Genomic DNA, 23,970 nt, shown 5'->3' with positions numbered 1-23,970 from the left:
GTTTTTAATGTACTCCTGTTTAAATTCTTATTTAAAGACTTTGAAGCATCCTGTTGTGTGCTTTTGTGAGGGGTGACTTTGTAAGTGCCCTGGGCAGAATCCCATTTCAAGGTCTCCTGTAAGCCATCTGCTTTCAGTAATAGCTCTTAGCTTTGGCATGTGGCTCAGTGCAGGCTGAAACAGCCACATTGCTGCAAAGCTTTCTGTACTGCCTGCATCAGTGTGGGCTTCCCACTATGCCTGCACAGGCTGGTGCACCCTCGGGGTGCCCTGCAGCACCAGGTTCACCCTCCAGCTTCTCCCCAGGCAGGGAGGGCATGACCCAGCACAGGAGTGTGGGGTGCACCAAGTCCTGCACCTCTCCGTGTTCTGGGGCTGCCATGAAAGGAAACTCAGGTACCTGCAAACCTGGCCTGTGGGCTGGTTCCCAGTCACCAGGGTGTCAGGGAACAGGCAGAATATGCCAGAGCCCCATGTGTGATAAATCTTCTCTACTTCCAGTTGTCCTCAGTGGATTGGGTACACTGCTGTGCCAGTCTATAACCCAGGCCATTCCTCTTCTAAAGTCAGGAGACTTTAACTTCTAGCTATGGGAGTCCTGCTGACACAAAATAGCTGTGACACAGATGGTTCAGTGTTAGAAACAGCAGCCTTGGGCACACAGACTCAGTTCCTTGCTTTGGCATGTTCTTCCCATATGGCACTGAAGTCCATCAGTGTTTTGCTTTTCTATGTGTAACAGGCACCTTACCTGCCCAAAAAGCAGATCTCTGTGTTGAGTTTTGTTACAGTGCATTTGGGAGAGCTCCATGGAGGTACAGTCAGAAATGTGTCTGCTTAACACCCAGAAACAGAGATCTGCAGCTTTTCCCAAAACCCCAGAAGAGTCATGGAGAGTTTGGTGGCATCTTTCACACTGGGAAGTGGGACATGGGCATTGCTCAGCTCAGAGGGAGAACCTCAAAGTGAATTCAGCAGTAGGACCAGCCATGAAGAATTTGCTGAAATGATTCTGGAGCACAGTGAAGCTTCCTTACCCCCAGCTGTTACCACAGGGGATTTGTGTGATTAGATAAGGTCTGTGCCACATCAGCACGAGTTCAAGGTGGGCCACTGCAGTGGGAGGCAGCCCAGGCACTGGCACCAAGCCTTGGACGTGGTCCTGTCTGGGAGGAGCAGCACAGGATGCTGTTAGTGCTGTGAATCCCTGCCCATGTCCAGGGGCTTGGAACAAAAGGATCTTTGAGCTCCCTTCTGACCCAAACCACTCCATGACTCCATGTTCCCTGCATTAGGTTTTGCACTGGTTTCTTTCTGTTTGAGTGGGTGGGAAACCAATACCAGTCTTAAAAGCAGCTCTGATTTTTCAGCAGTGTGTGGATGTCTTACAGCAGTGGAGCCCCATCTTTCCAAGGAGGATTTGCAGGGCTGGAGTGCTCACCCCCCTCACTACAGAAATGGCAGCCACGGAGCTGTAACTCCCAGCTCATCAGTAAACATGTCTGTACTGAGAAAATTCATCCTGTTAAAGGGCTTCCTTTAGCAGACTCAAGTCAGATTATCTTATTTGTCTTTTATTTGAAGCCCTTTCATCTCTCCATTTCCCTCAGCCTGGTATCCTGTTCCTGGAGTGTGCCAAATGTGTTGTCTTTATTGCAGCCTCTTCAGTCTATGTGGAGAGCAAGGTCTGCTCACAGTGATACATGTCAGGATGTTTTTGGTTTGATCCAAGGCCCATGCTGGTTTTGTTGGGTTTATTTTAGTTTTGTTTTTTTGGTTTTGGTTTGGTTTTTTTGTGTGTGTGGGTTGGTTTTTTGGGTTTATTTTTGCATAGGAAGAATCGTTATTGAAATCCTGCAAGGTTTTATTTTATTTCTTCCACAATCATGAGCAGTGGTAACTGTTGTAGCTTTGCTCACAGTGGTGGTTCCTCTCACTGGTCCCTGGTTTTTGTACTCACCTGAGGGTGATCTCTTGAGCCTGACTCAGCAGTGTCTGGTGGTCCAGCTGCCATTTCCTGGGGGGCTGACTTATTTTCTCTCCCCACCAACCTGAAAGTGTTCAAAAGGAAGTCATAAAATCAATATTTTCATTGTAGAAACATGGTCTATCCAAGTTTTTCACGTGTTTTTGTCTTTTAAAAGATGTAATCCCGTGAGACTTGGCTCAGGGGCTGAGGAATTGTGTTCCTTGTGATCACATCTTCGAGACACCTCAGTGTGTTAACACGAGAATGTGTTTGTGAGGAGCCTGTCATGAAGTCTGGAGTTCATCAGTCCACTTCTTACATGATAGAAGGATAAAATTAATTCCAGAGAAGGAGGGACGGTGGAAATAACAGAAAATCCTTCTGGTAGAAAGAGGTATAATGGTTTACAGCCATCAGATATTTCAGATCACACAAGGGGATCAGTACTGCGGATGGAAATAGCATTCATTGTACAGTGTTACTTAGAAATATTCCCTGGTGTGAATGTAAGGGCTCTCCTGACCTGATGAGGGGAGATGCTTCCAGAGGTGCTGTATCTTTATCAGCCTTTGTATGGAGCTGCCAAAAATGTGACTTTGCACAGACTAGGAGAAATAAAACTCGAGTCTTGCTCAGGAGGATAGTAACAGGGAGGTGGAAGGAATTAAAATCATTGTTTAAGATAAATTCTGACTCACCTTTTCAAACTTGGAAGCTGATCACTCCTGAGGGTTTACTCCAGGTCCCACATAAACATTCATTTGGCATTTTGGTTTAGGACTCCTTGCCTGCATGTCTGGCTCCAAGAAGGCTGGGGCTCAGTCCTGGGAGCTGGTCTTTGGATTCTGCCCAGGAAAGGGGTCAGTCAGCTGGCTCATCAGAGAGTGCCTTGAGAGCAAAAACTGTGGTTTAGACCAGCAAAAGTTCTGATGCAGGCAGAAATCAGAGGAGCCAAGTCTGGTGTGAAAACTAAAAGAAGAGTCAGATCTTGCACTGACATTCCTCTGATTTATCAGGTAGGCTGAAAGTGCTTTTCTTTTTTCACCATAGAAATTAAAAATGGCAAAAAAGGTGTTAAATGAGCAAGCAGGCTGAGTTTGGAAAGGTTCTTCCCTTAGAGGGTCGTGGGATGCTGAACAGGCTTCCAGGGAATGGTCATGGTTCCAAGGCTGCCAAAGCTCAATCTGGAAAATGCTCTCAGGGACAGGGTGGGATTGTTGGGGTGTCCTGTGTGGGATCAGGTGTTGGAACTGATGATCCTTATGGATCCCTCCCAGCTCAGGATATTCTGTAATTCACATTACCTGCTCATCATGTGCTTGATTTTCTGCTTGGGTTGGGATGGCACTGGATGTGCCTGTGTAGTCACAAAGGAGCTTCCAGAATGGAGCCTGGAATGGCAGCACTGCCATCACCCATGACAGGCAGGAGCTTACAGGGCTGTCCTCACATTTCCTAAGGGAATTTGTAAGGAACAGCTCTTCACTGCTGGAAACATTGATGGGGTTTGATGGAAACATCACTGTGAAGAAAACCTCAGCTGAAGCAGAGGTTACACAGAAGGGATTTTTAGTGGCTGCAGTGGTCGTGGGGATCCAGACCTGTGCTTTTGTGGGGAACAAATCAATGACTGCAGGCACTTTGCATCATGAGAAACTGTCAGGATTCTCTTGTGGCAGTCCCATGGGATTTCCAAGAAGCGTCATTCTCACAGTCTTCTGTCAATATGCAGAGTTTCCTTTTTTCCCCTGAATCCTAATCTGTGGGTATGTATCTGACCTAATAAAACCATTTTCCAGCTTCACTGTTGGTGGTTTTCTTCCTCTTGTCTCTGAAAGCCTCTGGCCTGCTGGCAGTGGCATTGTCCAGCGAGGTTTGAAGCTTGGCACGCTGTCAGCAAACCTTCAGGTTCCCTTTCAATCAAACATGGGAGTGCTGAGATCCGACTTGGATTCCATCCCAAGGTTCACCATAATCATCCTTGTATAATAGGAAGTCCAAACAACCCCAGGAAATAATTCAGATGTGACTGGTGCCTTGAGTGGAACAAAGAAGTGCCTAGAAGAGACACTAAGAGCCTCAGCTCTAACTCCTTTGATAATTATGCACTCTGAAGGAGTGGAGGCTTTGGAGATAAAGGGATTACATGCATCTCATGAGGTCTGGAAAGATGGGACAGCATCTTCCATCCACATTTTCTCATTTTTGTTTTACTGATATTGCAGTTGCCACATTTTGTGGAAGAATATTGCAGACTAGGCTCCCCTCTAACCCTGCAATTGCCTTCCAGTCTGGCACAGGTAAATTGAATCTGACTGCCCTTAGGGATGAGCTTTTGGAAGAGCCTGTTGGCAAGAGCAGTGGGGGGAGAACTTAATTAGATTAAGATGCATTTCCACAGTGTTGCTGCGGGCTGTGCAGTGCTGGAGGAGCTGGGGATGCCCTGGGATGCTCTTCCAGCCCTGCCTGCCTGCCTGAGAAAAAGGAAAATGCATCAGAGGTGTGAATCTCAGTGTAACCCAGCACAGGGCTCACCAGGCTGTGAATAAACCGTGTCCTGAGCTGGTGTCCTGCCCCTGGCTGTGAGCTGGGGTCAGCAGCCTGGCAGGAGGACAAGGGCTCAGCTTTTCCTTGCCCCAGCACGGCAGCTGAGGCAGTGATGTGGTGGGCAGGGTTTGGCTGGGCACCAGCCTTCATTCAGCTCTTGGGGCCTGGGTACTGATGGCCCATGGGTCTCATACTTTGATACTCCTACAAATGCTGGTTTGCTTTTCAATGTCTGTCATTTCTAAGGTTACTCGTTTACTTCTCTTGATAACTTCTTCTACAAGTTGCGTGTCTATTAATTTCCAATGAACTGTTCCTTCCCTGGTATATACTTGGGAGTTTTTTACTTTTGTAGGTTTGCTCTGCTGCACTGGGAAGGGATAATTTGGAGTCCCCAGTTCTCTCTCTTCATGCTACTCATTATTTTATATGCCTCTCCTGTGGTCTCTCTCCTTTTCATTACTAATCAGGTCTAGTCTTTTCAATCCTCCTTTGTGTGATAGTTTCATTTTACAAAAGCTGAACTAGTTTCTATCAGCTCAGTTGATGTGATCTTACTCATATCAAAGGTGTTTAACAGCCGCAGTCCCGTGTACTCACTGCAAGCTGAACTTAAATTGTGTCAAGTTCTGTGCTGCTTTGTGAGCGCAAGTGGGAATGTTTGTTACAGCTGTCTTTAAATTTAAATTTGGATGTTTTAAATGAATTAAATATGAACATGAATAATGCAGCTGGTAACTTAGCCTTTCTGCAATTAAATGCAAACTTTTTCATTTTGTCTCTGTGCTTTCAGGTTTTGCTATGCCGCAGTGTTTGTACTGACTCTGCTGTCTTGTAGGAGTGATGGGGAACTAGAGCCCATGACAGTTCAGTGGAGCCCTTGGCACTTTTGATATCTCGGTGAGTGAAAGTTGTTTGAAAGTCTGGGAGAGGAACTTCATCTGCTACTAAAGGCAGCAAATTAGTTGGTCTTTTTACGTTTTTAAGGTAGCATCTTGCTGAAATGAATTTGCACACTGATCTGTCCTTTCAGGTTATAAATTCTGGAAACCAGCACTCTGTAATGCTGTAGTTCATGCTTGGGAGATTATCTTGATCTCCACAAGCAGGAGAAACACAGCTTTTGAAAACAAGGGGAGTTTGAACTCTGCTGTGCAGCTCTGTGCAAGTGTCAGGCTCTGGAGATGGAGCATTGCAGCATGTGCTGGGCTGTGGAAATCTCAAAGGCTTTATTTGATGCAACAGTAAGATTGTGTCCTTTGTGCCGTGGATCCAGCCAGGAGGCCCTCATGAGGGGCATGTTTGTGCTTGAGGTGATTCTGCAAGATCTGTCTCTGTGGGTAGCCTGGTGTTGCTCCTTGTCTGTACCTTCTGCTATTTATTACCTTCACATTTTTTCAGTCTTCGGTCCCTGAATGGAGTAAAGGTCGCATCCATTGGTACCATGGTTCTCCCGTCCACAGGTGCCTGTGGGCTTGTCTGTTCTGCCTTTGACTTTCTTCTTTCTACACTGAATTCTCCTCACTGGGGCATTTCAGCCTTGTCAAAACCTGTAGAGTGATTCCTCTTGCCATCCAGTGAGATAAAGTCCCTGGGTGTTTCAGGCTGGAAGGAGCTTTCAGAGGTTGTCTGGTCCAATGCTGCATGCAGAGATGGGCTGACTTTGAAGTCAGAGTCAGCTACAAGGTGAGATCAGGCTGGCAGGAGAGGGAGCTGCTGATGTTTGGAGTATCTCCAAGGGTGGAGATTTTACAGCTCCTATGGGCAGCTGTAAATTACAGTCAGTGGAAATCATCAGTTCCCAAGCCCTGTGTTAGTAAAGCCCAGGGGCAGCAGAGGGACAGCTCCTGTCGGTGCTCCCTGTGACCAGGGACAGGACCCAAGGGAGTGGCTGGAGCTGTGTCAGGGGAGGGTCAGGCTGGGTATGAGGAAAATGTTCTTTCCCCAGGAAAGACCCTAAGACTGCCAGAACTCCAGGAGCATTTGGACAACACTCTCAGAAACCCCCAGGGTGGGACTGTTGGGGCTTCTGGGACAGGCCAGGAGTTGGATTTGGTGATCCTTGTGGATCCATCCCAGCTGTGATTGTACAGTGTCTGTCTCTATGGCTGAAGAAGGACATCCCTGCATCCTAGGGCAGGAATTGTCCCTGTCCCTGTCCCTGGGATGCAGTAAGGCTGGTGGCTCCCATCTGGCTGTGTAGGTCCAGCTGCCCCTGGGGCAGGCAGGCTGAAGCTGTGCATCATGGGGTTTGGCTCTGCCTCTTCTCTAGGCATTACATGACTGAGCACTCAAATTATTTTGCTTTTTTTTCCCTTGAGTTATGATTTTGCAGGATTAACCCATGTGTTGCTGTCCTGTGCTGTGAGATGTAGGGAGGATCTGGGTGGTGCAGAGCTGTGTCAGAGGCTCATGGAGGATGGCAGAAGTCAGGCTGGGGTTGTCACATTTGGGCAGTTTGTTGGAAGCATATTTTGGAGTGCAGTGTCCTTGAGCTGGCACTCATGTGGCTCTCAGCAAAGTGGGACTCCCCATTAAGTCTCCTCCTTTGAGGAAGAGTCGCCATTTGTTTGTTTGTTTATTTATTTATTTAAATTGGACATTTACAACATCTGATTCTCTTCCATGACACGAGATCTTGCTGAGAGCCTGCTGCAGTGCTGGCTGAGGGATACCAGCAGTCAGCTCTGTGCTTTATCAGGATCACAGAAATCATTAAGGTTGGAAAATACCTCCAAGATCATCATGACCAAGCACCACCATGTCCACTACACCAGAGCTTTAGTGCCACATCCAGACATTTCTTCAGCACACCACCACCTCCCTGGGCAGCCCATTCCCATGCTTGACACCATTTTCTGTGAAGAAATTCTTCCTGATGTCCAGCCTGAACCTCCCCTGGCACATCTTGAGGCCGTTTCCTCTTGAACTGTTCCTTGTTCCCTTGGAGAAGAGACTGACTCCCACCTGTCTGCCCCTCCTGTCAGGGAGTTATGGGGGTGACAAGGTCCCCCTGAGCCTCACTAGGGTTATTGGGCCATAACCTTTCACAAACCCTGTCTGAGCAGCTCAAACACAGTCACAATGTTTTTCCTTCCAGTACTTTGGAAGGGAGCAGGTCACACATCCCTGCCAGCAGGGCTCTGAGGTGCTCAGGCTGAAGCAGCTTTTCAGAAGCCCTCAGAGGGGCACAGGAACTCCTGTGCCAAGCACATGAGATTTGTGTGTGTGGGTACTTGAGAAAGTCCCGCAGACAGCAGAGGGGCAGAGCCAGGATGGTGAGTGCTTGTCTGGTGCCTTTATATATAAACACCTTTCAGCCTGGGTTTTTATGTCTAGGGGACTTTTCCTGCCAGGACTGCTAGTCTTTAATAAAAATGACTGAAGATAATTATGAAAAGAAGCTTTAAAAGTTGTAAATAACCTTTCACATGTAGGTTACCTTCTGCTATTGAAAGGGAAACCAACCTTACTCCTTTCACAAGTGTGTACAGACACACACACTATTTAGGAGAGAGGCAATAAGTGACTACTGTGCACCTTTTGATTTGGATTAAAAAACAGCCAGGATTTTTTTCCTTTAGTCTTAAATATTCCTTCAGTATTTTTCTTCTCAGAGTATTGCTCAGTGTTGCATGTAAAGAGGCTGTAGTTTGTAGAGCTGTTACAGAAAATTCAACTCTATTTCTCTTACATTTAGAAAAAGCCTGGTTTTCAAAACCCCAAATTCTTGCCAAGTTGGGTCTGTAAATAACCTTTAAGCAGCTACTCAGTGCTGCGTCCTGAGACAGCTTCCTCCTTCTCTTGACTGCCCCACTGTGAACAAAATGGAATTATATTGATACAATTAATCTTTCATTAGTTAGTGGAGTGTCAAAACATGCTATTCGTGGCTTTCCCAAGGGCTGGTTTGTGGCTCAGCCATTCATTTGGGTGTTTTGTGGCAGGGCTTGGCAGGGCTTTATGGGTGTGGCAGGCCCTGCCCTGTGAGAGTGCTTGTGCTGGAGCGCTGGGTCCCTGTACATGACCACCACACATCTCCCAGGAGCTGTGATTTTTCAGGAATATTTCTTTATAACAAGAATGCAAATGCCTTTGCTTGTTGGGCACAGTCCAGCCAGTTTTCCTCTAACCAGGAAAGAAAAAATGCAGCACAACTTGGACGCTCGTGGCAGTACAAACAGCAAAAGTATTTCCTGGGTCATTGTCCAATTTCTCATCCTTATTCCCCAGAACTGCTGTGAGCAATTTGAATTGTAAGTGGCAAGCTGGGGATTGCTGTGCTGCTTTGCCAGAGTTAATGTTATGTTTCCATGTGTTTTCTTTCATAAATTCCAGCTCTGCCTCCCTTTGTTAGTGAGTGGGAGCAGCCCCTCCTTCCACACACACGCTCTGGACCCGCTGTAGGGTTAGCACAGAGACAGGCATGTGCTCCTTGTGCTTGTTCATGCTGCTCCTGCTGCCATGACTTTGGTGTTGTCCACAAATTGGAGAAAGTCTTGTAGTTTCAGGGGGTAAAATGAGTTTTGTGTGTTCCTGTGCTACCCCAGGTGACAGAACGTGTTTTTCCCCCACTGTGTGATGAGTTAATGCTGCAGATGTCTGTGTGCTCCAGAATGGGGAATTTTCTCATCTTTATTTCTTTTGTCCTAGACATCTTCAGTTCTGTAAGAGCAGCCCAGTCCCAGGATAAGGACAGCAGCAGGTGGTAGAATGCGGAAACCAGGCCCTCAGAAAGGTGAGCAGTGATTTGGCACAGCCAAGGGCCCTGCAGTGAGCTGGCATGGCCTGAGTGCCTCAGGGGGCTGGCAGTGGGGTGGGAGCTGAGGGGATGTGGCTGGAAGCCTAAAACAGAGTTGTATTTCTCAATCCATGTGCAGAGAGCAGTTCATCAATCCCCCTCTGTGACAGGAAGAGGAGAGTCCTGTTTTGGGGCATCCCTTCAGCTCATGGAGGGTGCCCTGCAGAACCCAGGGCACCATCTGGCAGAGCTCCCAGCATGAGGCAAACTGCCTGAGCTGGCACAGGCCTCCCCCTCTAATGAGGCATGAAACCAGAAACCAGCCTGCCTTGTGGAGAGGAAATCTGTCAGGAGGTTCCCCTGCCACCCAGCCCCTTGGCCCCTCACACAGCACGTGCTTCCTGGGTCCTGCATCCCCAACAAAAAGGGTGAAGCCAAGCAGGCTGCCTGCAGCTGAGCTGCTCTGGCTTCTTGTGCTTAACAGAAATATTGATTTCCTCTAGTGCTGTGCCGTGCATGTGCGTCTGACTGGAGTGATCTCATCAGGGAGGAGGGGGGAAGGGAGAAGGGAGAGGATGGAGCATCCTCCACAGCTCTTTGTTCACATCTGCTCCACACTCCCAAGGTTTATTGCAGGAGATTTCTATGCTCGATTTCTCTCCTCCCTTTATTTTTTTTTTTAGTGTCTCCTTTGCTTCTGTCGTGGTTCATCTTACAGCGGCATTATCCTCTTCCTAACACTGCTTGTCCTTTAATGAAGTGAAAATAAATGAAGGAAAGCAGGGAATGGGGATACCCTGCTGTGAGGCAGCTGGAGGGCTTGGCAATAAAGGAGGCTGGTTGATTAGTCAGCAGCATGGCCCAGGCTAGGCTGGCTGGGTTCAGCCTCACTCACAGCTTGTTCTCTGTGCTCCTGGAGCCTCCAGCCAGCCTGCCTCTGTGACCTGGGCTCAGAATGCCAGGCTGTGGGTTGCAGAGGCAGCACCTGCACTGTGCACATGTGGGTTTCTGTCCTACTTACCTGCTTTTTTAATAATGCATTGAACTTGCTCTGTTTCTTTATTTGTCTGCGGAAATTCTTGTTTCGCTCTCTTTCTGCTGCTTTTGTATCCTGCTTAATGAGGATTTTTGCATGTTAAAGGTTAAGAACAAAATGTACCTTCACCTGCAGAGTATGGTGAGAAGCTCCTTTGAGTGCATGGATGCTGTTAGAGCTGTCCTGCAGCACTGAGGGGAGCCTTACCCACCCAGGGGGCTCTTTTGCTTCTGACTTCAATACTTTATGTCCTTTATTCTTGCTTTCTTAGCGACATGGCACAATACTGTGCCTCGTGGTAATGCATTTATTAGGAAGGGTGTCCTTCAATCCTTTTCATTCATTTATGTCTCTCCAAGGAGGCTCTTTGTCTGGCCCATGTCCAGGGATGCTGTGGCCACACTCCATATGTCCCTCATGTTCATTTCAGGGATGCTGATCTGGCATCCCTCTGTTGGGCTGGAGGCTGTTGGAGGCAGGGTGGGCATCCCCCACTTCTTGCTCCATCACTTTCCAGAGCAATAAAACCTACATGCTGTCCTGTCCATTGTGCTGAAAAGAACATGTCAAGAAGAGAAGATTGTAAAAATAATTGTCCCAAAGCAATTCTAGACACGTCAAGACACCCCAGGCCACTTTAGAAGCAGCTCTTAGCCTGCCTGTTCCAGCTACTGCTCAGATTTCAAACCTTTTCCTTTCACAAGGAACTGTTTTTCATGGGAGCAAGGCACATTTCACAGGGCACTACCAAGCTGCTGTCTACAATAACCCTAAAAATGGTCTGTAAAATAAAGGAGCTGCACTCCAGGGTGCCAGCCTGGCAGCAGCAGGTTGAGGAGCTGGCTCAGGGTGAACTCTGCCATGGCACAGGATGAGCGTTCCCCACTTTTTGCTCTATCACTCTCCAGAGCTGTCTTGAGAACTTCAATTTTTTTGGAGCTCTGAGACCCAAAGCTGTCATGAGCAAAGACAGCTCAGGTGAGCTGTTCTGCAGAGCTGGTGATGCTTTGCTGTGCTCTCTTCTGAGCTGCAAGGGACACAAGGAAACCTGGTGTTGTGTGTGGAGAGGGCACTTGTGCAGATTTTCAGAGAAGTCATCACAAAGGGCTGAGGTTGCTTGTGTGGAATAACCTGGAGTTGACACACAAGGAGCCATTCTGCACCAAAGATCCACATGAGCCATTTTTAGTGGCTGTTATGTTTGTTCCTCTCAAGCCCTTCTTCTCATAGCTAAAATGATGGAGTTTGCTGTTCTTTGTTATTGCTTGTCACTGAAGGAGAGCAGTGGCTGCTGGGAACTGAACAGGGACTGAGGTGCAGATGTGGATCCCTCCTGTACCTGTGGAGAGGAAGGGAGCACAGCCAGAGATAGAGCAAATCATCCACGTCACTGGGGTCAGGACAGGGAGGTCACTGCTCTCCTCTGAAGTGCCTGGAACACAGATAGTGCAGAAGGGTGCATTGTCTGGCTCCTTTCCCTGACACAAATGCTCTGTTTCTTGTCTCAGCCATAGACTGGAAAGATGGTAAAAAGCACAAGTACAGCCGCCCGTCAGAGTCTCCCTCCCAGTACCAAGGTAAGAGAGCTCCCTTCTTCCTGCTTCTTTTAGCCTTCCCTTCTCCCTTTTGTGATTTCTGAAGATTTTTTTTTTGACAAGTGCATGGTGCAGCAGTGAATATTGGTGATCACCTGTAAGAAACTCTGAGCAGCTCATCACTGCCCAAAGCTTGGGCACATCCTTGTAGGGTTTGGTTCTGGAGAAGAGAAAGGTGTGAGGAGACCATAGAGTCCCTTCCAGTGCCTCAAGGGGCTCCAGGATAACTGAAGAGGGACTTTGGACAAGGATCTGAAGTGACAGGACAATGGGAATGGCATCATACTGTCAGAGAGCAGGGTTAGATGGGATATTGAGAATAAATTCTTGTTAGGCTGGGGAGGCCCTGGCACAGGGTGCCCAGAGCAGCTGTGGCTGTCCCATCCCAGGAAGTGTCCAAGGCCAGGCTGGACAGGGAGCAGCCTGGGACAGTGGAAGGGGTCTCTGTCCATGGCAAGTGGAAAGGAATGGGCTTTAATGTGCCTTCCAACCCAAACCATTCTGTGATTCTGCTCAGTGAGGGGTAAAACTGCAGCATCTGGCACAGAGCACCCTGTAATCCAGGCTGGAAGGATTTTGGGTCAAAGCTGCTTGGGACACCTCTGAGGAGAGCAGGACAGAGCAGACAGCACCCTGGTGTTTCAGAGCTGTTAGTTGTGACTCACACATTGTCACATTTTACTGAGCAGGACAGATCAGTTGCCAGTGGAGCAGGTGCAGCTGGATTGATGGCTGAGCAAGGTGCCTGGGATGGGGCAGGGTTGTGCTACAGGAGCCTCCTCGAGCCAGGTCTCATAAGCTCTCAGAGGCCTATAACACATTCAAGATAGCTCAGCTACCTCTGGAGTCATAAAAATCAGCAGGATGGCTTCTGTTGCAGTGTTGGAAACAAAAAGGTTTAATAAAAGGCAAAACAGCAAACAGAGAAAAACTGAGCTAGGTGCAGGAGGTCCTTGCTCCTGGTAAAAGCTATTAGTTTCTTTGTTCTCTTCTTTTTCTAGTGAATTGCCCCGGTGGGACTTTTTGGCTCCTGTCCACATGGCTGTCCTTAAGTTTGAGGTGAAGTCCCCTAGGCCTATGAGATGACTTTTTCACCTAATGGAGGAGAGAAACTTCTGGGCTTCTTTCCTTTTTGAGGGGACAGAGGAGAGTTTTGTCACTCTGTCAACAAAAGGCACACTCCTATAGGGTGGGACAGGCAGGAGCTGTGCCTGTGGGAGAGCTGACCCTCAGGAGGCCGTGCTCAGACATCAGGGACAGCCACTGTCACCTGGGATCTGCCAGCCCAGACCATGCTCTGCTCATTTTCATACAGAGCTGCTTTCATGTGCTGCCTTGGTGCTCCTCAGCAGCCACACATATGGGCTGCAGACTTTAATGGGATGCCTTGATCTGGGTAAGGCACGTTCTCCTTCACAGATGTGACCTGGAACACACATGTATTGTTTCAGTTGGATTGATGACCCCTCGGGAGCCAAAATGCTAATGGAGCCCAAACCAGACTTCAGTTAAAGATATAAACAGAAACTCCATCTTCATTTAAATTCTGGGCAAAGGATCAATGTTAAATGCAACATGAAGAAAATCAAAACATGAGGGTGCAGAGCTGCATTGTTCACAACTACTGCAGTTTGACCCCTTGGGTTTGTGGAGTGTTTTGTTTGGAGTAAATATTTTTGGAGGTTAAGACATCAGAGCCCAAATGTGACTCTCTGCCTGGAAGTAATATCTGCCTTTGGCATGAGCACACGACAAGGAGCTTTCCCAAGGCAAGCACAAGTGACAGACAGTCACCCCAGTGGCATTTCCACAGCCAAGTCACAGGGACTCACACGGGTTCCCAATCCTTGGCTTTGGTTTGGCTCACAGATGGAGTTGCAAAGACAGGGTGTTTCTCATTTAAAGGTTTTTCTCTCATTTCTTCCTGTGAAGAAGATCCTGTGTGCTGGAGAGAGGCAGAAAGGGACTTGGGACAAGGGCCTGAAGTGCAGGGTTTCCTCTCATGCTAAGGGTGTGGTGGCAGCTTCCAACTGCAGTTTGCAGTTTTTACCTTGGTTTGAGGGTAATCTTAAAAAAGAAGTGCAGGTTTTACCTGTGCTTGCCCTGCCATCTGTGTGTATGGGGATGGCTGGTAGTGAACACTGCTGTATCAGCTCTGTCTTTTCTTAGAAGTCTTTCTGCTGCCCCTGCTTTTCTTTGCAAAATAAATCACCAGAACCATTAATGATAGGCATAAGAGAATCACAGAATATCCTGAGCTGGAAAAACCCCCAAGGATCATCCAGTCCAGCCCCTGGCCCTGCCCAGACCCCCCAACAACCCCACCCTGGCCATCCCTGCAGCGCTGCCCAAATTTCTGCCCCATCCTTCATCTCCCCCACCCCTCACTCTCACACAATCATGGAATGTGCTGAGCTGGAAGGGACCCACAGGGATGATCAATGCCAAAGCCAAACCCTGCCCAGAGCCCCCAGCAAGCCCAGCCTGGGCATCCCTGGAGCTCTGGCAGCCTCGGGGCCGTGCCCATTCCCTGGGCAGCCTGGGCAGTGCCAGCACCCTCTGGGGGAAGAACCTTGCCCTGAGCTCCAGCCTGAGCTGCCCTGGCCCAGCTTCATGCTGTTCCCTCAGGTCCTAGAGAGGCTGCAGTTCTAGTGCTCTGTGTGTCTTCATACAGTGGTTGAATCCCAGCAGGCTTTAGAATTAATCTCAAATAAGTTCCATGTCCAAACACTATTTTTAGAGGCCTACAGCTGTGTCAGAAATTCTCTGCTCCCACTGGGGTTGTGCAGCATGGATCTGGGCTGTGGGGTGAGCTGCTGCAGGGAGCAGGATGGCCTGGCTTGGTGTGGAGGGAGTGAAAAGTGGGAAGATTAAAACCATGACAACTTTTAATAGTGATGGATTGAAACCAGCTGAGGGGAGTTTGTTTGGTTTTGGGGTTTTTTTTTAATAAAATTGTCAGGCACAGCTGATCCTGTTCAGGCGACTGGCTCAGGGCCTGGGGCTCAGACTGGCACTGCTCACCCAGTACTGTCACCTGGGTGTCCTCTGTGTTCTGGGGACAATGACCTCTGAAGGGCCACCCCAGTGTGAGATGAGCCCAGATCAGCCACCAGAGTTAAGGGCTGGGATGCATAAGGCATTTCCAGGCCAGGAGTGCCCAGCTTTGGTTTGCCTGGGTGTTTACTGCACATTATTCATACAAAGAGTTTCATTGACAGAACCAAGTATAAAATCATATCTTCAATTAAAGCAAAAGAATTCTGGTTTTGTGAGAGCATCATTGCAGTAACTCACTGAATTTCTTCATTCACCCAGTGTGAGACTGTGGCTGAAATGAAAATATGTGCCAGTGGATGGAGCTGAGTATTCTATGGCATGGAGAGTGCTGTCAGTCTGGAAACAGCAATATTCAGCCAGTGTGGCAATGAAACTGTATTTTTTCTGTTCATTTTCCCCATTTTTAACAGTGTACTAGTCATCTGCATGGGAGGTGGTGAGAAAGCAGCATTCCTTATATTTATTTGAAGCTTGGAGATTATGAAGGCCCCTCTGTGCACGAGGCAGCACTGAAGCAATGTGTGCTGACCTTACTGCCTCGGTTTTCAGAGGTGTGGTGTGTGCTGCAGTAGCTAAAATGGCTCTTAATGTAGCTTTTGTTTGGAAAATAGACTGATTAAGAACTTGCCTGACTCGGGGAAGCAGTGGCTGACTTTAATTGTGCTGCCACCACTGCTCTTGAAATGCCTTGAAAACAGTGGTCTCCTGGGAGCTGTTTGGATGAATACAAGTGAATGTCATGCTGGAAGGTTCCTCTCCCAGCTGCTCAGTTTAAATGGCAAAAGTCATGATTTGCTCAGATCACAGGAGCTTTTAATTCCTCATTTAATAACAGGTTTCCCTGGGTGGCATGTTGCTTTTACTTTTCCTGCTGTACGTGAGGAAGGTGCAGGCAAGGATGAAATGCACTGCCCCTGGCAGCAGCACTCAGTGGAAGAGGGATTGAGGTTGGGTGTGAGGTATTGAGCTCAGTAAATCCCTGTTTGGAGGATGCCTGCTGCCATCCTGTGAACTTCATGGCACTTCAGGAAGTTTATTGTTGTCCTTTCCATTTACTGCTGGGGTTGGGCTGATCCCTGGAGTGGGCTGTGTCTGTGCTGGACCAGGGGGACCATCCAGTCACCACAAACCAGATTCCCGTTCTAAATCCACGATTTACAATCATGGCATCACAGAATGGTTTAGGTTGAAAATGACCTTAAAGCTAATCTCATTCCAGCCCCCAAGCTGTGCTGCTCACAGCCCACAGTGACTGTTTGCAATCCCCAGACTGAGTGATGTCTTTAATGAATGGTTTTGAAGGGACAGTTGTCTGGAGGACTCAGCAGATTCCCATCTGTGCTGGGTGTTTTCCATTAAGTTGCAGGTTGTTATCCTGGCTCTGTGCAGCCCCTTCTCAGCAGCACCGAGGCAGGAGGATGCCGAAGGCAGAGCTGTGCTTTGTTCTGCCTGTCAGTTGCAGTTGTAAATCTTCTGTGCTCACAAACATCAGAGGTTCTTGGTGAAAACACGTTGCCTGTGAGCACCTCCTCTGTGAGAAGTGCAGAACTGCCAGCTCAGGAGTCTGGGCAGTTCTTTTCCTGAGAATTTTGCTCATCTGTTCCTATTTGAATCCTTTTGTTTTTAATTCTCAGGTCACTTCACCTGGGAGAAGTACCTGAAAGAGACATGTGCCATCCCAGCTCCTGCCCATTGTTTCAAGCAGGTAAGAGGGTAAAAACAAGAAAGGTCAAGGGCTGTGGTCCACTGGGAGCCCTGGAGTTCTGAGCCTGGGATAGACCCCTGGCTTGGCAAGGAAGATACTTAAGGATATTGGAGACTTAACAGAAATCCAAGTGCTGAAGCAAAGATTAAAAAGATGCATTTAGAGTAGCACAGAAGATTTTCCTCTCAGATGTGCACGTTGGAAACAGAAGTGTGCTATTAACTCTGCCAAGCCCTTGGAGAAAGTGTCCTGAGTAGGCTGGGATCCAGCTTTTGGTGGATCCTGCTCAATCAGGAGATTTTCAGCAGAATTCACCCAATTGTTGTGAATTGTTGACAGAATAGCAGCCCCTGGGCAGCAGGTATTGAGCCCAGAGGTGGCTGTGCTGAGTACAGGGCCTGCAGGAGTGAATCAGTGTGGGACACCTGGGTCTGGGCAGAGGAGAGCATCAGTGTCTGTGTGGGTCTGGGGTTGGCTGGGTGATCTTCCTAGGAGAGGGTTAATCCCCTCCCCTGGGCACTGGTGGGGCTGCACCTCAGATCCTGGGGTCAGTTTTGGGCCCCCCACAACAAAGGACCTGGAGCATGTGCAGAGAAGGGAGCAGAGCTGGGGAAGGGGCTGGAGACCCAGGAGAGGCTGAAGGAGCTGAGAAGGGGCTCAGCCTGGAGAAAAGGAGGCTCAGGGGGGCCCTTGTGGCTCTGCACAGCTCCTGACAAGAGCATGGAGCCAGGTGGGGTCAGGCTCTGCTCGCAGGGAAGAAGGGACGGGATAAGAGGAAGCAGCTTCAACTTGTGCCAAGGGAAGATTGGGTTGTATCAGGAAAATTTCTTCATTGAAAAGGTGATCAGGCCAAGGAAATGTCTGTCCAGGGCATTGGTGGAGTCCCCATCCCTGGAAGCATTCAAAAAACATGTAGTTGTGGTGCTTAGGGGTGCTGGGTTAGTGGTGGCCTGGGCAGTACTGTGGGAACAGCTGAAGCTGATGATGTTAGAGGTGTTTTGCAGCATTAATGATTCTGTGATTCTAAGAGAACAGACTTTAGTTGCTTGGATGATGCAGGATGGAAGGATGGGGGTCTGTTACAGACGTGCCAGGGCTTGCTGAGTTCTCTGTGGTGCCTCTGCTGTGCCTGGAGGGGCTGTCAACCTTCAGCAGACCCCGACTGGGTGCTCCTGCTGCTGGAAGCTTTGTGCCTGAGCTGGTGCATGCAGGTATTGGCAATCCTGGTCTGACTGGCCCCTTGTTGCTGTTGGTTTGGAGGGTCCCCAGGGGGCCCCCTAAGCTGTATGTAACCTGTAGCAGCAGTCAGACTGGAGACTCCACAGGGATTCTGAGGGTGCAGATTAGATGAGGGTTTATTGGGGGTCCCACCCCCAGGAACAGCATGGTTTGAGGGAGAAGGGGGAAAAGGGAGAGCCTAGGGAGCCAAGGGCCAAGAGAGCCTGGTCTACCTCCCACAGCTTAACAGGGAGATTCAAAGTAGGCACAGAATAAGCCTTGGGCCAATGGGATTACAGATCCATGATTCTGCAGGGGAGGATCACAGGCTTGGAACAAACCCTACATTTTCCAGGGATGAGACAGAGCAAACCATTGAACTAAAACATAACACCACAGCCCCTGTTCCACTCTTTTCAGTCCTACACTCCACCTGCAAACGAGTTCAAGATCAGTATGAAGCTGGAGGCCCAGGACCCCAGGAACACCACGTCCACGTGCATCGCCACCGTGGTGGGGCTGACGGGCGCCCGGCTGCGCCTGCGCCTCGACGGCAGCGACAACAAGAACGACTTCTGGAGGCTGGTGGACTCTGCTGAGATCCAGCCCATCGGCAACTGTGAGAAGAATGGAGGGATGCTGCAGCCTCCACTGGGTGAGCTGGAGTTCAGCTGTCCAACAAGGGTCAAGTTGATGGTGGGGAGGGTTGGGGTGTGGGGGTGTGGGAATGTTCCTCACTCGGGGCTCATCAAGTGTGGTGGTGTTTGCAGGGGCCCCAGGACGAGGGGCCATCCACTCTGGAACAGAAAGCCTCACCAGCTTCTGAGAAGGAAAATTCATTATAAACTTCAAAATCCCCATCAGCCTAAAAATAGACTTCTACTCCCTTACCCTATTCCCTGTTGCACTGTTTGTATCATGATCTATCCTACAATTTGCAACATGATATATGGCCTCAGACCCCTACATTACAAAATTTTTCACCTACCTACTGTTCTTCCTAATCGCCATGCTCATCCTAATCATTGCCAGCAACCTATTTATCCTATTCATTGGCTGAGAAGGAGTTGGAATCATGTCCTTCCTGCTAATCAGCTGATGACATGGACAGGCAGAAGAGATGAGAATCTTGACTCCATGTTTCAGAAGGCTGATTGATTATTTTATGATATATATTATATTAAAAGAAAATTATATATTAAAACTATACAAAAAGAATAGAAGAAAGGATTTCATCAGAAGGCTAGCAAGGAATGAAAAGGAATGATAATAAAATCTTGTGACTGCTCACAGCCTCGACACAGGTGGCTGTCATTGGTCATCTGAGCCCTTCCAACCCAAACCATTCAGTGATTCTGCTGCCCATCTCTTCCGAAGCCCTGTGGGCCGGTGGGTCCCTCCTGTGGCCTGCAGAGGGCCCGAGGCGCAGGTGGAGCAGCCCGGGCTGTGCTCGGGAGCAGGTCCGGGAGTGCTGCCCCGTGTGCCCGGCTCTGCTCTCTGTCACCTTGTGCCAGAGGAGAGGGCACGGTTAGGTGAAATATTAGGAAAAAATTCTTCCCTGTGAGCGTGGTGAGGCCCTGGCATAGTGGGATCAGGGAAGGTGTCCCTGCCCATAGCTGGGCAGTGGAACTGGATGATTTTGCACCCAGCATGAAGACAGGTAACTGAGCCAGTGCTGCAGTTGTCCTTCTGCCTGCAGAGTTCAAAGGCCTAGAAAACCCAGTAAGAGTTTTCTCTTTCCTGTAGTGTTTTCCATGTGCACACATCTGCTGCTGCTCTTTCTGTACACAGATAATTCCAGTGACAGCAGCCAGGGCACGGCTGGAGCTGGGCCAGGGCAGCTCAGGCTGGAGCTCAGGGCAAGGTTCTTCCCCCAGAGGGTGCTGGCACTGCCCAGGCTGCCCAGGGAATGGGCACGGCCCCGAGGCTGCCAGAGCTCCAGGGATGCCCAGGCTGGGCTTGCTGGGGGCTCTGGGCAGGGTCAGGGGTTGGACTGGCTGATCCTTGTGGGTCCCCTCCAGCCCAGGTTATTCTGTGATTCACATAAAATGTTTTCTTTGCCACTGTGGGAGCTGAGCTCTCCTATCCCCTGTGGTTGTGGCTACTTGGGTTGGTTTCCAAGCTGATCTGTCAGAGCTCAGGGCTGGCAGGGTGACCTGTGCTGAGCACTGCAACCTTGGCAAAGTTTTGCCATGTTCTTGATCCAGGTGCAGTGCCAGGATTACCTTCAAAACCCCTCCAACCACAGACCTAACACAGCTGAGCAGCAGAAATTGCCTGTGCAGGAAGATGCACATTTAGCAAAGATATTCTGTGATATCCAGAGCCTTGTGTTGGTTGTATAGTCATAGTCAGTGCCACATACTTCAGAGCATGTGAAATTGCTTTTTTCTTCCCATAAGCCCCCTCTTGTTATTTCTCCACTTTTTTCACAGCAGGTGTCGAGCCAAAACCTGACATCCTTCCCTATCATGTGTTCCAGCCAAATCACAGCCTCTATTTCTTCAGATTAGCTTGCCTGCAGCTCACACTAGAGGTAGAGGAGGCCACCCAGAAGCTGTGATTCCCTGTTGAGAAAGAAATTCCATAGCCTGAGTGTGCACTTGCTGATTCACATCTCCCCTGCTGCACGAAGCGCTCTGTCTGGATGGTCAATGGGATTGTTATGATAAGTGAATATTGCAGTCAGACAGCTGTTTCCAGATGTTTCTTTTCAATAACATAAATGCTTTGCATTCAGAATATCTGGCTAAAGTCCCACCTGACTCCAGCATGAGAGGAGGGTGGTATGGCATCACAGTTGTGTGAGTTCCCATCAGAGCAGGCATGTGCTGCCAGATCCATCATCCCCCACAGGCTAACAGTGTCCATCTCCTCTTCCCTCCCCTCAGGCTTCCGGCTCAATGCCTCCTCCTGGCCCATGTTCCTTCTGAAGACTCTGAATGGAGCAGAGATGGCTCCTGTCCGGATTTTTCACAAGGTATTTCCCTGTTTGTGCAGATCCTTCTGGCAGAGCACCAGACTCAGAGCTGGTGTCTCATCAGAGATGTGCTGGTCCCATAGGAGGTGACACTGCACAGCTCAGGGCTGCTCTAGAACAGAGCTGTGTCCTCTGCAGCTGTGTCATAGCAGTGTCAGGATGTAGCCAGAGGTCTGCCAAGGAAGTGTTTGGGCTTCAGGGCTCAGGCTTGAGGCAGGAGCTGGTTTTTCACTGGGGCTGCAGGTGCTGCTCACAGTGGGGAGTGCAAGGTGGGAACATCAGCACCTCTGTGGAATGTCCCACTCCTGGGTTCAGTCCAGCAGTGAGTAGTGGACTTTGCTGCCTCTTGATTAAAGGGCAGTGGCTGTGTAGCCCAGCCAGTGTGTGCACACCTCTTGGGGTTCAAATCCAGCCCACTAACTCCCTTCAGCTCCTTGTGGAGGTGAGTTTGCTGGTGAGGGCACAGCCCTGGTGTGGGGAGGCGCTGCCATGTCCCCTTTGAGCATATATTCCACTTCTTCTTGTAGGAACCACCATCTCCTTCCCAAAACTTCTTCAAGACAGGTATGAAGCTGGAGGCAGTGGACAGGAAGAACCCTCACTTCATCTGCCCGGCCACCATTGGGGAGGTGAGAGGTTCTGAGGTCCTGATAACATTTGATGGCTGGAGAGGTGCCTTCGATTACTGGTGCCGATATGATTCCCGGGACATCTTTCCCGTAGGCTGGTGTTCGCTGACTGGAGATAATCTGCAGCCCCCTGGTACAAAAGGTAAGGCCCAAGGTTGTTTTTTAGCTGTCTTGGCTCCTCCACTCAGCTCTCAAAGAGCAGCAAAGCAGGCAGAGACTGGCAGCAAGGACATCTGGGTGCCCTCTCTGGTTTTAGTGTGTGGTAAAGGTCCAGGTGATCAGACCTATAGCACTGGAACAGCCTGGCACCAAGGTGCTGAGGAGTGGCTGTCCATAAAGCTGGGCACAATGATGGCTCTGGGGAGGGATGGTGCTGGATACAACATTGCTGAGGTCTGCTCCTCTCCAGGAATTTCCTTGAAGTTTTTCCTGCGCCTTTGAACCACATTTTGCTGTGCAGTTTTTCTCAGGGGGCCTGGGCTAATGAGAAGTGTGAAGCTGCAGGACTGCTCCCCTTTGTACTTGGGGCAGTTTTCTTGGTGTGCCTTTGCTGGGAACGTGGACAAAGCAGGTGTGGAGCAGGTTATGCCTGCCTTGTTCCTAGGGCTCTGATTGTTGGGTGGGAGCAGTGCTGGGGAACTTGATGCCTGGCAAAGCCCTGAGCAATGGCTGGTTTGATTCTCAAGACTTGTCTCAAGCTTTCTCACATCACAGTTGTGTTTGGGCTCAGGGGGCTGTCACTGTCCCCAGGCACATCCCTCTGGCATTTGCTGGCTGGCACACTCTGCACATGGCTGGTCAATGAAATGAGGGGCAGGAGAACAACCTCTCTGCCAGGCTGAAGGATTGCTTAGGAAAGGCTTTTCTCTGACAAGACTGTTCCTCTTGGAAGTCCTGGGTCAGCTCATGCTGCCCTGTCAGGCTGGTGCTGTCCTGTGTCCCTGGCATGGGCCAGGTCTGTGCTCAGGGCTGCAGGGCTGGTCTCAGTGGATTGCCTGAGGTGATCTGTGTGCAAGCCAAGCTGTGAGCTCCCCTTGGCTGAAGATGATTCCTCTTTATCTTGGATTTCTACATTTTGCCTTGCTGTTCCCAGCCTCTCCCTCTCTTCCTGCTGGTTGTTGTGTCCCAGCTGAGCACTGGGGCCCTCTCAGGCAGTGGCTGACTCCTCCAGTGGTGCCCTGGTGCTCTCAGAGGCATCTCCAGGGTGCCTTGCAGGTACTGCACAAGTGGCTCAAGACATGTTTGTGTTTGGTAGGAGCTTTCCTGGCAGTAATCTGCAGGTGGAAGGTTTCAGGAGCACAGTGGAAGCCTCCTTCTCAGGAGCAGTGGGAACCTGTCCGACCCTCAGCCCCAGCACAGGCAGCTCTGTTCCTCCCCAGCCTCCTCCTGCCAGGGGCTGAAGCAGTGAGTGAGCAGAGCCCAGTCAGTTATCCAGAAACAAGACCCCATTGTGCCATCCTGGGAAGCTTTTGCTTCTCCCTTGGCAGGTGGCTGGGCTGGCTTCTCCCTTTCCCATTGGCTCCACGTGCAGTCACTCTGCACTTCCTGCTCGTGTACAAAAATAGTGACCCCCAAAAAGTCACATCTCCCCACTCACAGGCAGAGGCAGCCCTCACCCTCAGGCAGATTTCTGCTCTCTTTGTCCTTTTTTTTCAACTCCTGGGACAAGAGCAGGGGTTGGCAGGGGTTGCAGGAGCCATGTGAAAATGCCAGAGATCAGCCTTGTCTTTGTGCTTTTGCTTCTCCCTCTGTGCCTGTCTGCTCCCTCTCCTGACCAAGAATTTCTGACTTGCACTTTGTGGGATTAAACCAAAAGAACAGAGTACTGGGAGCTTTCTCTAATGAAATTCCTCCTGTGTTTCCTCAGCCCTGCTGTGGTGGAGGGTTGAGCACAGCCCTCCCAGACCTGAGAGTGCTGCTCTTGGCAGGGTGGGAGGATGCATCACCACAGGGGAATTGCCTTTTCCTTGAGCTCCAATAAACCTTCTCCATGTGCCAGCCTGCAGAACCATGTGGTGGAGTCAGGCAGTTTCCCTTTCCTGGTGGGAATTCCTCTTAAAGAGAGCTGGAGAGACATGCAGGCAGTCAGCTGCTGCTGTGGGAAGCTGCTCTGTGCTCAGTTACTGGGCTGGCTGTGTGAGGCCCTTGTGGAAGGTGGGGAATCCTGTGAAGAGTTAACTCCATGGAGAATGAGTAACCCCGTGGCTTCCTGGGGCTGAGCAAAAAGAGGCCTCGTGGAATGAGCTCATGTTCAAGGGAAGCACAACTTCAAAGAGGGCAGGCATGTTTATTTAATGCTGGTAGCTCCAGTCAGCTCTAATCTGTCTCTGCTGCTGGCTGCCAGCAGAAGTGGAGGAGTGCAGGGCTTCTCCCAGGCATGGTCCTTCTCCATCTCCAGGGCCTCCCAGTCCCAGCAGTGTTTGCTGAGCTGGAGCTGGGGCCCAGCCACTCCATGGAGCTTTCATTAGGCCATGTGTGTGTGTTAAAGAA

At 49.7% G+C, this 23,970-nt stretch overlaps 1 protein-coding gene across 5 annotated transcripts in view; it reads left to right on the top strand.

Moving 5' to 3' along the window:
* Nucleotides 1-5,309: 5,309 nt before the first annotated feature.
* The window catches only part of SCMH1 (Scm polycomb group protein homolog 1), a 45,690-nt gene continuing 27,029 nt past the window's right edge, over nt 5,310-23,970 (top strand). For 3 of the 5 annotated variants that reach the window (XM_031063363.1, XM_031063361.1, XM_005428697.3), the window contains exons 1-7: nt 5,310-5,416; nt 9,170-9,254; nt 11,802-11,870; nt 16,583-16,653; nt 18,292-18,526; nt 20,763-20,851; nt 21,379-21,622. In XM_031063363.1, the coding sequence (XP_030919223.1) occupies nt 9,230-9,254; nt 11,802-11,870; nt 16,583-16,653; nt 18,292-18,526; nt 20,763-20,851; nt 21,379-21,622 (733 nt within the window). In that variant the 5' untranslated portion in view covers nt 5,310-5,416; nt 9,170-9,229. Of the gene's footprint in view, nt 5,417-9,169; nt 9,255-11,801; nt 11,871-12,896; nt 12,948-16,582; nt 16,654-18,291; nt 18,527-20,762; nt 20,852-21,378; nt 21,623-23,970 lie in introns of those variants that run through there. The other 2 variants (XM_031063364.1, XM_031063362.1) reach the window with 2 other exon arrangements.

This window comes from Geospiza fortis, unplaced genomic scaffold (assembly GCF_000277835.1).
Source record: "Geospiza fortis unplaced genomic scaffold, GeoFor_1.0 scaffold115, whole genome shotgun sequence".
NCBI lineage: Eukaryota > Metazoa > Chordata > Aves > Passeriformes > Thraupidae > Geospiza > Geospiza fortis.
Note: the sequence above shows the minus strand (reverse complement) of the source record. Positions and strands in the feature narration are given on the sequence as shown.